The 15518-nt window shown below is 33.4% G+C and overlaps 1 protein-coding gene across 1 annotated transcript in view; it reads left to right on the top strand.

Moving 5' to 3' along the window:
* Positions 1 to 1099: 1099 nt before the first annotated feature.
* The window catches only part of LOC100253751 (5'-3' exoribonuclease 4), a 73770-nt gene continuing 59351 nt past the window's right edge, over positions 1100 to 15518 (top strand). Inside the window, exons 1-8 of the mRNA XM_010661627.3 lie at positions 1100 to 1527; positions 13860 to 13962; positions 14041 to 14117; positions 14202 to 14393; positions 14566 to 14685; positions 14859 to 14921; positions 15004 to 15126; positions 15245 to 15409. Coding sequence (XP_010659929.1) covers positions 1333 to 1527; positions 13860 to 13962; positions 14041 to 14117; positions 14202 to 14393; positions 14566 to 14685; positions 14859 to 14921; positions 15004 to 15126; positions 15245 to 15409 — 1038 coding nt within the window. The 5' untranslated portion in view covers positions 1100 to 1332. The remainder of the gene's footprint in view (positions 1528 to 13859; positions 13963 to 14040; positions 14118 to 14201; positions 14394 to 14565; positions 14686 to 14858; positions 14922 to 15003; positions 15127 to 15244; positions 15410 to 15518) is intronic.

The raw sequence follows: 15518 nt of genomic DNA on the forward strand, positions 1-15518 counted from the left end.
ATAGAAAAAAATCACATTTTAACTTTTTCTATTCAATTAAAAAATAAATAACCATCTAATATTTAAAGGGAGAATTGTGTTGTGGACCTAGTTGGACCAAAAAATTAAGCTTTAGTTTATATAAGTTCACTATTTAAACCCAAGACTTAGAGGAAGTGTGGAAATTAAGAAGAAGGATATGAACTTTATATCTTTCAAAAAATGACAATTATTAACTATGAAAAAAAAGAGTAGAAAAACAGTGATTTAAATTTTATCCATTTTGTAAACCTCAATAAATTTTAATTTAATTTAGTGATTTGGAAGAAAATACACAAATTTTCAAAAAATAAAAATAAATTATTATTATTATTATTATTATTTTAAAAATCAAACATCTTGGAAAATATATATTTTAAAAATTATGTATGTAAAAAATAACTAAAAATATGTTAATTTTTTTTAAATGATATATTTTTAGAATATATTTAAAAAAAAATTTAGTTTTCTAAAATAATAAATTTTTAGAATAATTATTAAAAAAAATTAAATAAAAAAGTTTATCAAGTGATAGAAAGTATTCAAAATAGTTTTGAAGGGTATATTAATCTCTTCATATTTTATATTATTCCCATCAATTATGTAATTATTATGGGCTAAATCTTAATTTTTGGGCTGAGCTGGGTCCAAAATATAATTATCTCATATTTAAAAGTTAACATAATATGAATATAAGGAAAAAAAAGCATTTAAGAGAAACAATATCTTAAAAAAAATCATATTAAATTATTTTTAATAAAAAATATTACTAAAATTATTCAAATGGGTATAAAAACTTTTGTTAAATTAAAAAAGAATTTCAACATTTAGAAACCAATCTACGCGCGCTTATCTTAAGATTATTTACATTTCTAATTTCATTTTCTGGATGGTATGAATTTGGATGATATAACGGAGATAAAATATTTTTATTAATTCAAGTTAAATTCATTTTCAACTCCAATTTATCAAAATAAGCTTGTATCGAGCTTCAATGATTGAACCTAATTTTTCAAAAGGCAATTTTAATTTTCCTCACCAAACATCCTTGAGTAAGCGGTGGGTAGTGAAGTTGAGAAAAATAAAAAGAAAAAAAAGAGAAAAAAGAAAAAGAAAAAGAAAAAGAAAAAATTTCCTGAGATTTTCTCTCGAAAATCCCTTGCCCAATCCCCACTCCTGACAGCGGATTTGTACTGTCACACTCTCCACATGGATCTAACTCACTGACACGTCTTTTTTTTTTTTCATCGAGAACCAGCAAAATCCTATTCACCTTGGATTCACGTTCCAAAAACCCTATTCAGCAGATCACGGATGGGGGTTCCAGCGTTTTACCGGTGGCTCGCAGATCGGTACCCTCTGGCCGTTATGGACGTGGTCGAAGAAGAGCCGTCGGAGGGTGGGGCTGAGATTGATGTCTCCAGACCTAACCCTAACGGCATGGAGTTTGATAATCTTTACTTGGACATGAATGGGATCATTCACCCTTGTTTTCATCCCGACGGCAAGGTAATTTTGGTCAGAATTTGTGTAGTTTAATTTGTTTTTGCGAGGAATCTTTAGCTGTTTATGTTGTTTAGCTGGTGACATAGTGAGGAAGGAATAGAAAACAATGAGTTGAAATGAAAATTTGGTCTCAACCGGAAAATGTTTATTTTCTCTGGTTGGAATTTGACTATTCTGGTATGAAATTGATAGATTTGGGGAACTAAGGGTCGCTTTGATCATTGAATTCATTAATTTTGGTGTTTTTGATGAGGTTATTTTTTATGAAAATGGGAGATTGAGGTTTATTTTGCAGGCTGCTTGGTTGCTGAGAAAACTGGGGAAAAGGTATTTGCAATATTATGAATTTTGTTGTTTTGGTTTTGAAAAAAATGGCTAAATCACCTCGGCGTAGCTGAATTGTTGTGTTGGGCTTAGTTGAGTGGGCTTCCCCCTCTAAAATTCATATTTCTTTTTAAAAAAATTATATTCGTAACTTCTCCAGCAGCCAAAGCTGCAATCGGAATATGTAGAGGATGCTACAGCAATGACATCGACTTTGAAATTTCTATTGAGACCTGAATTTTAGGGCAACGTTCCCCCCTTGTTTACGCTGCCTTGAAGTGTAATATATATATAGTTTTTAATTTTTTATTTACCTTTTTTTTAATTTTTTTTTATTAACACTGCCTTGAAGGCAAGGCATGTTTTTTTTCTTTCCTTTTTTTTTTTTTTTTAAGTGACATTTTCCTGACAAATTTCTTAAATATTTGAGTCTCAGATTCTTTTGGTTCTAGAATGAAAATTGTGCGGAGTTAGATTCCTCTCCTTTTGATTTCTGAGAAAGTTGAAAGACAGAGAAGTGAATTTAGTAACTCTTCATTTTAAGTTCATATCTTTATTTCTCTCTTATAGTGCATTATCTTCTGGCATCCTCCCTTGACAACACCAGGATGGTGAACCCAAGAATTTGAAAGAACCAGTTGAAAGAAACTAGAAATGCCTTTAGAATCAGAAACAAACTGATTCATTGATATAAACTTGCAAGTATATTGAACTACAATAAATCTTTCCAAAATTTATAAAAGCTAAAGAGTGAGAAACTTCTTGAAAAGAGGAGCAAAAACGGCTGTACAACTTCAAGATATAATAAGAATGAGTACAAGTAAGAGGAACTCTCCACAATTTCAGGGGATGAAAATCACCTACAAAAGAAGCCTTGTCCTTGGCTCCTTACTCTGCTAACTAGTCTGTAATATGGTTGGCTAAACATGAAGTCCAAAAGCAAGAGCAACCCAAGTGACAAGTAACATCTAAAACTAGGCAAAGCCCCCATCGTACTTTCCAAGGGTCTGTTTTTGATTTAGGCACCCAAGAAATCACAATAGTAGAATTCTCTTTCACCTAGTAATGAGATAAAATCACAGCCTTGACTTGCAGTGAGCCCTCTAAGAGTGCTATCTCTGCCTTTACAGCCAAATCCTTTCCCTTTGGTTTTAAAAGGCTCTCAATACTATAACATAATAATCTTTGATGCCTATCAAAAAATCATAATGATCCTTGATTATTTTTATTTATTTTTGGATAGGCAAATGAGAAAATATATTAAAAGCGCCTAAAAGAAGACGCACCAATGTACACATGATATATACAATGGATGCCTAATCTAGGCAAGAAGAAGATAAATAAAAAATCCCTATCCTTGCTTGAAGCTCAACCAATCTAAAAAATCTATCCTAGTTATTGATTGGTCCTCCATGTACACCTTAACCTAATTCACAAAAGTATATATAAAGTTAGATTTGATTGCTTGGTCTCAACATCATTAAAAGCCTTTTTGTTCCTTTCTTTCCAAAGAGTCTAAAATAAGTATAAGGGTGTGACCCTCTAGGTTTTTTTTTCCGTTTCTTCCCCATGAACGAGTATGCCGGCTCAAAAGGTTCCTTCTAACTGAAGCGTGCATTACCTAAACCACTCAAAAGAGTGAAAGTAACAACTACCACGACATGCTTACTTTGGAATAGTGGAGAAGCAAGTGGTCTATCATTTACTCATAGCCTTTGCATAAATAACGCCTGTTCAACAAAGTCTACTCCCTCCTTTTGAGTTGATCAAGAGTTAGAATTCTGTCCTAAGTTGCTTCCCAGGTAGAAACTAACTTTGTTGGTGCCCATGTGATCCACACTACACTTGTTGGGAAAGGCTTTCTATCTCCCCTGGATAAGGATGGATAGAGGGATTTGGTCGAATATTGCTACTCTTGAATTCATTCCATCTTAATTTGTCCTCCTCTTCCCTTTCAATTGAGAACGATTGCAATTTCCACAAGAAAATCTCCACTTTGTCAAGATCCCAATCATTAAACTTCCTTGAAAAGTAAGGGCTCCAACCACCCCCTTCCCCAACTTGCTCTCATGCCTTTGCAACCCATCCATCTTTGCTGGATGCAAAAAAGAATAAGTTTTGAAAGGCTTCTTCCAAAGGTAAATCCTCACACCATAAGTACTTCCAGAATTTAATCCTTTTCCCATTACCAACTGAAAAGTGAAACTTTTATACCCTCCTACTCAATTCTGAAGGGTTTTCCACATCCCCACTCCATATCTTTATCTTACCCTCTCGAACACCACCCCTCTTCCTCCTCTCTGAACTTCTCTGTTATAATTTGTTTTCTCAAGGACACCTTTTTAGTAGCAAATCTTCAATTCCACTTATCAAGCAAAGCCTTGTTTAAGATTAAAAGATTGTGACTGCCATGACTCCCTTCCTTCTTTCCTAAGCAAATTATGGTCTAATTAACCAAATGAGGTTTTTTCTCTACTGCACCACCTCTCCACAAAAAGTCTTTTTGATCTTCTTGAATTTTGAACCGGCCTTTTATGGAATGACAAATAAGTGCATGAAATAAATTGGAAGACTTGATAAAGTGCTTTTGATTAGGGTAAGTCTCTTTCTCTTAGAAAGTTATTGCCTCTTCCTCATTGCTAGTTTTTTTTTCCAAATCTCTCCTCCATTGCATCCCACATTTTAGAAGATTTGTGAGAGGCTTCAAAAGGGAGACCCAAATGGGTAGAGGGCAACTTTCTTATTCTACAACCCAACATTGAGGCTAATTCCTCTGCGTTAGCTACTCCCCAATAGGAATTATCTCATTTTTATCCAACTTAACTTTTAAGCTAGATGTTGCCTCAAACCACATAAAAACCCAACTCAAATATCTCAGTTGATTTACGATTGACATCACAGTGAGTCATAGTGTTATTGACAAACAAAAGGTGATACACTTCCATCCCCTCCCCACTCTTTCTACTCGCCTTAAAAGTCAATACAAAGCCTCCACCATCGGCTTCGGTCGACGTTTGAATAAGGACCTCCATTGCCAAGTGAAAAAATATGGAAAGAGGGGATCACCCTACTTCAAACTCTTAGAGCTCTGAAAGAAACCAAATGAGGTTCCATTAACAAAAAAAGAAAATCTTGTCGAGGAAATACACCATTTTATACATCTAGCCTAAATTTTGGCCAAACCCTCTTTTACAAGAACGCAATTGAGAAGTTGCAGTTAACATGATCATATATGCCTTATAAAGGTCCTCCAATTCTTAGCTAACTAGAGTTAAAGAAAGTGCATTACTTAATTGAATCCATGGAGAGTGGAATTTGCATTGGTGCAACTCCCCACCTAAACTCTTTAACTTGCAAACCAAGTTCCGATCAAGTTATAGGTTCTTAAAGGAGCCTCTCCTCTTTGATTGACGTCTTTTATGTATTCTTGTTTGCCAATAAAAAAAGATTCTTAAGGAGTACCCCCAAAATTACTCTTTTTTAAGGGTGGCTAATGGCAGACGTAATAGAAGGGGATTGTAATTCAAAACTTTTCCATAGGGTGGCTAATTTCAAGTGCAACAGGAATTATATAAAGGCCTTGGAGAATGAAGGAATAATTCTGGATAACATTGATAGTGTTTCGATGGAGATTTTGCATTTTTTTGGGAAACCATATGCGAGTCCCCATGGAGAATCTTGCAGGTTAGAAGGTTTAGATTGGTCACCCATTTCGGTAGAGAGTGCTTCTAGGTTGGAACATGCCTTTGTTGAAGAAGAGATTCATCAAGCCATTTTTCAGTTAGATTAGGATAAAACTCCTGGCCTTGATGACTTCACTATTACCGTGTTCCAAATGTGTTGGGATGTGATTAAGGAGGATTTAATGAAGGTGTTCTCATAGTTTCATAGAAACAGGGTAGTTAATCAGAGCATAGATGCTACCTTTGTTGCCTTAGTGCCTAAAAAGAGTTAGACTAAAAGGATGTCTAATTTTAGACCTATCAACTTGGTCACTTGTTTGTATAAGGTTATAGCCAAAGTCTTATCCAGGCGGTTACGAGGTGTTCTTAATGAAACTATCATAAGGAGCTTTTGTTTAGGGAAGGCAAATATTGGACGCCGTGCTGATAGTTGATGAGATAGTGGATGAGAAAAGACAATTTGGAGAGGAAAGGGTAGTTTTCAAGATTGATTTTGAAAAGGCTTATGACCATGTGAATTGGGGCTTTATAGACCATGTACTTGAAAGGAAGGGGTTTAGTTCTAGATGGAGGACTTGAATGAGAGGTTGTTTATCCTTTGTCTCTTTTGCAGTTCTAGTAAATGGTAATGCCAAACGGTGGCTCAAATTTCTAGAGGATTGCAACAAAGAGATCCTCTATCTCCATTTCTCTTTTCCATTGTAGTTGATGTGCTAAGTAGATTGATGTTGAGGGTCGAGGAGAGTGGGTTATTGGAAGGATTCAATGTTGGTAGGAGTGAGGCTATTGTTTCCCACTTGCAATTTGCAGATGAGACCATTTTTTTTTGAAGAGCTTGTCTGGAAGAATTAAAGACACTCAAGATAATTCTGTTAGTGTTTGGACATATTTCTAGACTTAAAGTCAATCGAGAAAAGAGTATTCTCTTTGGCATCAACGTTGATTTAGATCAACTTAATAGGATGGCATTGGTCCTTGATTGCAAGGTGTCGGATTAGCCTGTTTCCTATTTAGGACTTCCATTAGGGGGGAACCTAAAGGCAAGTGTGTTTTGGGATCCGGTGATTGAGAGAGTTTTGCGAAGATTAGATGGGTAGAAAAAAGTTTATTTGTCTTTAGGTGGGAGGATAACTCTTATCCCCTCATGCTTATCTCATATTCCTAGTTACTTTCTTTGCATGCAAGATCCCTTTTTCATTGGCGTTAAAAATTGAGAAATTGCAAAGGAATTTTCTATGGTTAGGGTTTAGGGAGCATAAGAGAGACTATCTCGTTAGTTAGGACATAGTGTATTAGTCTAAGGGGGAAGAGGATCAGGGTTTGGGAAATTTTTTGTAAGGAATCGCGCTCTATTAGGGAAATGGATTTGGAGGTTTCCTAGTGAAAGGTATACTCTTTGGCATTAGGTTATTCTAAGTATATATGAGACACATACAAATGGATGAAATGCCAATACAATAGTCAAGTGGTCACATTGTGGTGGGAGATGAGACAAGAATTTGGTTAGGAGCAAGGATGAAAATATCGGTAATCACGGATATATCGGTATTTCGATTTTACGGATATATCAAATATATCGGTTGATATTTTGACATAAAATATTGGTAGACCTAAAATTGATCAAAACTTATAAAAATATAAAATAAAACTTTTAGAAATGAAATTAAAAGTATAATAGATATTTTAAAGTGTTTTTGTTGAATAAATTAATGTGTGTGTGTGTGTATATATATATATATATATATATATAATATTGTACGTATCAATAAAAAATATAAATTTGATAAGTGTATATTGATTATTAAATTATATCAAATATTATTTGATGATTATATTGTGATATTTGATTATAATATATTTCGGTGGATGTTTTGACACAAAATATCGATAAATCTAAAATTGATCAAAACTTATAAAAATATAAAATAAAACTCTTAGAAATGAAATTAAAAGCATGATAGATATTTAAAAAAAAGTTAGTTTTTTGAATAAATTGATATATATATATATATATATATATATATACACATATAATATTGTACGTGTTAATAAAAAATATAAATTTGATAAGTGTACATTGATTATTAAATTATATCAAATATTATTTGATGATAATATTGTGATATGTGATTATAATATGTTTAATTTTAAAATCTATTTAATATTAAAATTATGATACATTATAAAATAAATGATGATAAATGTATAAATTTTTAATATTTAATTAATATATTAATAATATTAAAAACACTATGAAGAAAATTATGATATATTTTTACTAATCAATTAAATGAAAAATTTTCATTCAATTATAAAATAGTTATAATTAATTTGTTCTTTAAAGTGTTTTTTTTTTTAATATTTTATTTATATCCTAACTTTTGATATATATTTCTTTAGTGCATATTATATATCAAAGGGCAAGCTTGCCCTAGGGGAGCCTGTGATGCATGATGAACCTTTTGTTGGGGGTTCAAATTGCCCCAACAGCAGCAAAAAAATAGCTCAATTTTGAGCTTTGATCGCGTTGACCACCCGCGTTGACCAGACCACCGATATATCCATGCTATATATTGTTTCGGGACTTGCCGACACACCGATATTTTCTTTCCTGGTTATGAGAAGACTGGTGTTGAGGGAATCAACCTTTGTGTTCTCAATTCCTAGGTCTATTCAAAATTGTCATAGTTAAAAACCTCACTATCTCATCAGTTCTTGGATTCGCTAATCCTTTCTTGTGGAATCTAAACTTTCGTCGCAATCTTTTGGATCTTGACATAGAAGATCTTGAAAGACTCATGTCCTCTCTTTTATACTTGCATTTATCTTGATCCGGTCCTAACTCGAGAGCTTGGTCCCTATTTTCTTGAGGTTTATTCATGGTAAAGTCGTTCTTTTCAATCATGTCCAACCATATTGATTTAACTCCATCATTACCTATTGATTTTGTTTGGAAATCGCAAGCCCTATTTAAGGTTAAATCCTTTGCTTGGTTAGTGACACTTAAGAAGGTAAACACCATTGACATGCTACAACTGAAAAGATCCTACAAAGCCCTCAGTCCTGATGTTTATTTATTGTGTATGGAGAGTGGTGAAACGGTAGATCATATCTTCTTACATTGCCCATTGAGTTTGGAGCTTTGACATAGACTATTCAACTTGGTTCATATGGATTGGTTCATTTTAGGTTTATATGTGACATGGTGGTTATTTTATATAAAGGATTGAGAAGTACTAGTAGAGGCAAGGTGTTGTGGCAGTTTGCTTGTCTTGCTCTAATGTGGGTTGTGTGGTGGAAAAGAAATGCTAGGATTTTTTAGGACAAGGCGAGAACTTCGGAGGGTCTTTGGGACATAATTCATTTCTTAGTCTCCTTTTGGGTCCTTTGCACCACAACTTTTAAGGGTGTTACCCTTAATTTGATCTAACTTGATTGGATGTTGCTATGCAGTTCCAAGGGTGTGGGCTAGCAAGGATAGATTATTTTTGTATATTCTCACATGAGACATAGTTTGTGGAACCTCATAGTTGTATAGATTCTTGAACTTGGAGGTTTTTTACTTTCTTTTTGTGTACTTTTTGGAGGATCTTTCATCATTCTTTGTACTTATTTTTACTACTTTAGTATACTCTACCGTTGTTTCTCATAAAAAATAAATTGCAAAGGTAGAAGATTAAAGAGAGGAATAGAAATGCACTAATGACATGTTTACTAAACTTATTAAGGAAAGGGAATTAGAATGGGAAGGAAAGAAAATGAAAGGAACCAAAATTAGAATTGAGAATTCCATTGAAGTGTTTACAAAAATATTAAAAAATGGAATAGGAGTGAAACTAAGTACCCTTATGCAAAGAGATAATTTTTTTTAATATTAATAATATTTTTTTAAAATAATCCTCATTTCAATGTTATATTTTGAGATGGTTATATTTTCATCTTATATATATATATGTATATAAAATTAAAAGGAATTTGAATTAAAATATTTATTTCATTAATTAAAAATAGTTATTTAGAAGATATTTTTAATCTTTTTACAATAATTTTATAATTGATAATTAATATTTACATAAATAAAATAAAACAAATCTAAAACTATTGTTCATTAATTTTCCTTTTATATGCGAAAGCCTCTTGAATTTGGTATTATTTATTAAATAAATATCCTCAATTTATTAAGAAGATTTAATATTAAACTAAATAAATTAAAATATGTAATAGATGCATTAACTTACACTATAATATATAAAATCTTTTTATTTAAAATTTTGATGATTAAACATGTTATTATCTCAATTAAAAGTAATTTATTATCTTTAGTCATTGTGTCATTATATTTAATTTTTTAGAAAATATATTATTACTTTTAAGGCTTGGTTGGAAGAGTTGCCTATTTTTGACTTGGAAATTGAAATTGAAGCCGAAGTCACAATTTTTAAAGGTCAATATTGTTATTATTACCTATAAAAAAAAAAGGTCAATATTGTTATTATAAAATTTTTTGTTAAACATTTTTTTTATGAAAATGATATGAAATAAGTATGATAAAAAGTACATGAGAAGGATGATGAGTCCTCCCTAAGAATACAAAAACTGATTAAAAAGTATATGATTGAACTTCGCTATATTAAGGAGACCTCTACATCAAAATACTACCTCATGGGAATATACAAATAAAACATCTTATCACTCTATAAGGTTCATCTCATCTCCTTCCAATAAAGTCCTATTCAATGCTCCTCTCCTTGCTATACATACGTTTTGTTCTACACGTTGAGTTCCAATCAAGCATAACAACATTGAGAGGAATGCTTTTAAAAGCAATGGTATAGGATGGCTAAAAAGAGGAGTAAAAATGAATTAGGTCCCAAAGAGTTTCTAAGGTTCTTCACTTGTCCTCAAAGATTCTGCCATTTGTTTCTTGCCACACAAAACAAATTAAGGTGAGGCAAGCTATTTGACAAAGGAACTTGCTTCTTGTGGTGCTCCTTAAACCCCTATAAGAGATGGTCAATATGTCACATACTCTTTGAGGGAACCTAATCCAAACTAGCAAGATTGAATAATATGTGCTAAAGCCCCAAAGTTAGTGGATAGTATAGAAAAAGATAATCAATTGTTTCCGCATTCTCCATGTGCAAAATGCAATAGTCAGAGTTAGGGGTTTTATATGATCTTCGCAATTGTAGCATGTCATTGGTGTTTACCTTTTTTTACTTCACTAACTAAACTAAGACCTTGACTTTAGATGATGCTTTAGATTTTTGAAGAAATTTAGTGAGAGAGAAAGGAACTGAAAAGGATAATGATTAAGCTCTTGTTTTTGAGGTTGATGGGGACAAGTCGAAAGAGAGAGGACTTGAGTCTTTTGAGGTCCCTAATCTTTGAATCAGTGAGGTTGTTACAAAAATTAAGGTTATGATATAAAAAAGGAGAGATGCCAAGGATAATTGAGATAGGGAGATTTTTAGGTATGACAACTTTGAAAAGACTAGAATATTGTAAACACAAAGGTTGTTTCCCTCATCACAAATCTTCCCAAAACAGATTCTTTCCCCATCATCCACCACAAAGTGGGTGTGTTGAAAAAAGTCTTGGAAAAACTTGGGCAATGGCTTTCCAAGGACTTTGATGTGACCATCTAATTGTAATGTTGACATCCCAATCATTAGGATTTGTCCCACAAATGCTCAAAATGACTTCATGCCAAGGAGTTGAAACTTCCATAGGATACCTCCAAAGTCATTTCCCTACAAGGGGTCATTTCTTTAGAGAAATCTTTCTAAAATAGATGAAAGAACTTGAGCATTTTCCTTAAATTTGTATTAAACATGAAAGAACTTGCTGTATAAACCAAAATAAAGCTTCCATAGGGAGCAACATTTTCTTGACTTCCATAGTAAGCTATTTTTTAAGCCATAATCTCGTTGAACAAAATCAACCTAATAGGCATAAAAGCTCTTATTAAGCTTAGTAGAGAGTTTTTGGCTTCTTAGAAGTCAATCCTAACAAGGTCTTAATTGTACTATCTTGTGAAATTCAATATATAAATTTAACGTAATTAAAAATATCATTGTATTGAATTGAGATAATTACATTAATCTTAGGGGTATTTTTGTCCAATTCTCATTCCTAAGGAAATGGCATGGGCTTCTTTAGAGAGCTTGAAGGAAATCCATTCTTCATTGTGGAGAATGGGATTCCTAAAATTGGGTGGGTCTCACTCCATTATTGACTCCAAATCTAAATGAACACATGAAATGGAAGGAAAGGGAATTACTCCCTCTCATTTGTTTCCTTAGGAATCAAATGACATGCCATAAGTCCTAATATAATCCATCCTTTACTTATCCTCATCTCCTAACATTCTTTTTGTGCTAAGTTGTTCAAATGAAAGTGAGACCATTATTTGTCATGATATTTTGCCTCTTAAGAGAACTCCAAAAAACCAGACTCGTAAAGCCTCTAAAAGAGATGTATATTGATCACAGTCCTGGGAGGAACCCAATTTATCTTGGCAAGTTTGAACAACTTTTGCCAGCACATTGAAGCCGTTAGACAGGAAAGTAATATGGTCAATTGATTCAACAGAAAACCAATCCCTCAGCAAGCCAAGTCCTCTCAACTCTCAATCTGCTAATGAAGTTTTACCTCCTTTGATCATCAGCCATCACGTGGTTTGTAGTTTTACCTTCATTCTTGAGCCACAAAGCCTAAGATCTTTACCTACAAGAAGTCTTCTCTGTTATTGCTCATTATGAACACCTATTTTGTTCTATATTTCCAAATCTTTCTTGAATGCCCACACTTTTTATGCAAACTAATTAATGACCCCTAACAGCATAACTCTCGCCATTTTCACATCATATCCCTAAACCCTTCCTCCTTAAGCAATATGTTTTCAAATTTGAAAGGACGTCTAAGCCCTTGTTGGGAGAACAACTCAAACATGAAAAGTAGTCTTTGAAGGTTAATCGCAATATTTGGGAGTGTTTAGATAAAACACTCAAATCATGGGCCCTACATTTCCCAACATGATTTATTTGTGTTTTGAAGAAGTAGGGAGAAGTATTTTTTTCCTCAAATGTGATGTGGGAAACAAATCTTTATTTCATTAAAAAAAATTAAAAAATGTCATAATTATTCTTATTTTTAATGAAAGTATTTTTAAAATATAGTTCCCTAACATAAAATTCGCATCACATTAATAATTACTTTTGCTTTTATTTCTTCTATGGTTACAAGCAAAAGTTAAACACTATTTGAAACAAGGCTTTGCTACGTCTAAAGCCTTTGTCATCAAAAAGGATAGTTGGGCAATGATTTAACAATGGCCTATGAAGAATTCAATGAGAAGCACTCGAAAAGCATTTTTCCCAAATCCACTTGGACTACAACATAGTCCAAATGAAAGAAAATTGACCATCATAGACCCCATACCAAGTGGAAGCATCACCTGTGAAATAAATTTCCATGAGGTTGAACTTGCCAATGAATTCAGAGGAACCCCTCATTGTTGAGGAAAACTGCATGGTATTACTGTGTTCATGGGGGAAATGGACCATATTTAACCCCTGTTCAATACAATATCCATGAGGTTGAACTTGTCAATGAAATCAGAGGAACCCCTCATTGTTGTGGAAAACTGCATGGAGTTACTGTGTTTATAGGGAAAATGGACCATGTTTAACCCCTATTCAATACACCAGATGGCTTCCCCAAAATCTAGTATAAAAATTGTTAAGAGTAGTCGATGTTTATCTGAGAGAAAATGTCAAGGGCCTTGTTCATGAGAGGCTGAAGAAATGGTTGAAAATGAGTTTTATTGTGTGGGTTATAAAATATAGAAATATGTTTAGTGCATTATTTTGCCTTATTTTGAAGGCAAATTATTGACATAAGTTTGATCATTTTTTCAAACAATGTATTTGCTGCAAAGCTATTACAGAGCAACACCTGGAAATATCATCTTCTGACTTTTTAGAATCCATAGACCACATGGGCAGAGATATAGAATGGATGAATCAACTGTTTAAATATAGAAAATAACATTTCTTACTGAATTATCTCGTTAAGGCTTCTGGTTGATTATTATAATATGAGCCTTGGTGAGTTTGTGGTGCATCATTCTTCCTGAAAAGAGATCTCAAACTCACATTTTTTCACATGTAAGAAAAGACGATTATTGACTAAGAGGCCTGTTGGATGAATTGGTACCATGGTTAAATAAAAAAGGGAATATATCAGCTCTCTCTTCCCTCTCTGTTCATGAATTTGACCTTCCAATAATAGACCTGAATGACATTTTATTCTCTGGTTGTGCAGCCTGCGCCTACCACCTATGATGATGTGTTTAAATCGATATTTGATTACATTGACCACCTATTTTCATTGGTTCGCCCAAGAAGGCTTCTTTATATGGCTATTGGTGAGCATCATTTAAGACTTTTCACTCTTTCCTTCCCTAGTTGCACTATAATTGGAGTTAGTTATTTGAATTTTGTAGATGGGGTCGCACCAAGAGCTAAAATGAATCAGCAACGCTCTCGGCGCTTCAGAGCTGCAAAAGATGCTGCTGAGGCAGTAAGATCCTCTTTATCCTATATTAAGGTTTCATGTTACACTTGATTCAGTAAATATTTTCTTCATTAATGTTACACATTTTAGGAAGCTGAAGAGGAAAGGTTGAGGAAAGAGTTTGAGGTGGAGGGAAAAATGCTGTCTCCCAAAGAAAAGCCTGAAACATCTGATTCAAATGTCATCACTCCTGGGACTAAATTTATGGCTGTTCTCTCAGTAGCACTTCAATATTATATACACTCTAGGTTGAATCGCAATCCTGGCTGGTGCTCAACGAAGGTTTGACTGACACTATCTTAGATAGTTCTTGCTTCCCTTAGTCCCTTCAAGATCGGATGATTCCTCGTCTGTGGAGTAATCCCTTCTGGTTCTTTTGTCCATATATTTCTGGTTCTCAGGATACTTTCTCTCTTAATTTATTTATCGGGCTGCATTGGATGATTATTTGAAGGTTATTCTTTCTGATTCGAACGTTCCGGGTGAGGGAGAACACAAAATTATGTCCTACATTCGGTCACAGCGTAATCTTCTGGGTTTTAATCCAAACACTCGTCATTGTTTATATGGTTTGGTGAGTCCACATTCAATCCTAAATGCCTCCCTCTACCCAAATTACAGACAAAACTTCTTTTGTTGTTTTTCATGTTATTTGGTTCCTTAAATATGAAACTCATTCTTTATTTCTCCTTTATAATCTTTTAATATGTTTTGTCCTAATGGGTTCATTTGATTTATAAATATCAGGATGCAGATCTGATTATGCTATCTTTAGCTACACATGAGGTTCATTTTTCGATTTTGAGAGAGGTTGATAGCTAACTTTTTCCGAGTATGCTTGGGTTGCTAAGTCCATGGTTGTGTATTGATAAACCTTTTTCTGTCTGTACAGATGATCACTCCGCCTGGGCAACAGGAGAAATGTTATCTTTGTGGTCAAGTTGGTCATCTGGCTGCTGAATGTCGTGGTATTGAAGTGGTAGATGACACTCCGATTCACAAAAAAAAATATCAGGTTGGATAATTTTCATCCTGCTTGTTGCAACTTCAATATTGTCTTTTTTTTTTTTTTTTTTTTGAATTTATTTCATCATGCCTGACATTAGTCTTAAACTTGTTTATTTCGTGAGCAGTTCCTGAACATATGGGTACTACGAGAATATTTGCAATATGATTTGGAGATTCTCAACCCTCCATTTGAGATTAACTTTGAACGTCTGCTGGATGATTTTGTATTTCTCTGTTTCTTTGTGGGCAATGATTTTCTCCCACATATGCCTACATTGGAAATCCGGGAGGTATGTAACATGAATACTTTCTGGTACCTCTTATAAGTTATTCTCAGAGCAATTTTATGACAATTTACCATTTCTTCTCTTAGATCACAGTGATAGAAATTGTTAGACT

This window comes from Vitis vinifera, chromosome 14, assembly GCF_030704535.1.
Source record: "Vitis vinifera cultivar Pinot Noir 40024 chromosome 14, ASM3070453v1".
Taxonomy (NCBI): Eukaryota; Viridiplantae; Streptophyta; class Magnoliopsida; order Vitales; family Vitaceae; genus Vitis; species Vitis vinifera.